The sequence below is a fragment of the Penaeus monodon genome, chromosome 24 (genome assembly GCF_015228065.2).
Source record: "Penaeus monodon isolate SGIC_2016 chromosome 24, NSTDA_Pmon_1, whole genome shotgun sequence".
NCBI lineage: Eukaryota > Metazoa > Arthropoda > Malacostraca > Decapoda > Penaeidae > Penaeus > Penaeus monodon.
Genome location: NC_051409.1, coordinates 29,086,879 through 29,088,074, shown reverse-complemented (window position 1 = coordinate 29,088,074; position 1,196 = coordinate 29,086,879). Strand labels below are relative to the sequence as shown.

The 1,196-nt window shown below is 53.8% G+C and overlaps 1 protein-coding gene across 1 annotated transcript; it reads right to left on the bottom strand.

Moving 5' to 3' along the window:
* Positions 1-6: 6 nt before the first annotated feature.
* LOC119588945 lies at positions 7-1,194 on the bottom strand (the record flags this gene model as incomplete). The annotated part of the gene is made up of 1 exon (XM_037937556.1): positions 7-1,194. A coding segment is annotated over one exon (756 nt), but the record flags the coding sequence as incomplete, so codon positions are not given.
* Between the last annotated feature and the right edge of the window lie 2 nt (positions 1,195-1,196).

Genomic DNA, 1,196 nt, shown 5'->3' with positions numbered 1-1,196 from the left:
TTGATATCATACACGTTTTTTCTTCAGTGGATTTTCCTTTTTCAAGTCATTTTCTAGTATAAATCGATAGAGATGCTCAACCACAAACACATTTCTAATTTCAAGAGCATTTAGTATATGATATAAACAGTTTTATCATTTCCTAATAATCACAAAGAAATACACATGTGTACACTCCATAAAAGAAATAATTATAGTAAGCTGAAGGAAAACGTATATATGGCGCCTATATCATCTACCTGTTTTTGTAAGGAAAGGAGGGGGTAATTTACCAGTTTGTTGTATTTTGACAGAAGATATTCAGTCTATCTTTCTGGCTTTTCTTTTTTCTCTCTCTGATTTTCATAACCCTAATTTTGTTATTCAAGGTCGTGTGACTGCAAGGACACTTATCAAGGCTGTCTGACCCACTCGACGGCGCTGCCCACCCGTCGTCCCTCACTTGCCGAAGGTGGAGAAGGAGCCGGGGCTGCGGTCCTCGCCGGCCTCGCTCTCGTTCAGGAAGTGGAAGCGAGAGTCAATCGTCCGCAGGTCTTCCTGGAGCGACTCATGGGACCGCGGCTTCGAAAAGACAATCCTTGGCGCCCCCGGTGGTGTCAGCAGATCAGATCCGTCGGCGTGCATGTTCCTGGGGCTTCCTTGCTGAAGGTTCGAGGCCGAGACACGCCTGTAGCTGTGAATGTTGTTGCGGATGGTCGGAAGAAGCTGAGACGGAGGCAGGGCGGGGAGGCAGTGAACCGACTTGTTCAGTTGCTGATTCGCTCCTTGTAGGCTGGCACTCAGGCCTTCCCTGGAGGCCTCGGGCATGGAGGACCGCTTGCTGTAGCCCCGCTCAGACACCGTCAGAATCCTCGCGTCGCGCCCTCGCCCGCCGCCGCCGGTGACGTCGAGGCTGTCGGAGCGAGGACTGAAATCCCGCACGGTCACCGTCACCCACATCTTATCGTCGCAAGAGACCTCCTCCTCCTTGGCCTCCAGGGTCGGCAGCGACACCACCGACAGGGAGTCCTTGGCTCGAGTCCTGCGCCTCCTCCGCCTCCTGACGCGGCTGCAGAAGAACGCCAGCGCCACCACGGTCAGGAGGACGAAGAGGGAACACGAGACGCACGTAAGGACCAGCTCCTTCACGCTGAAAGTTGGTCGTTGCGGGGCCCTGCGGTGCTGTGGGCTGGGTCGTGCTGGAGGCCGTCGAGGGT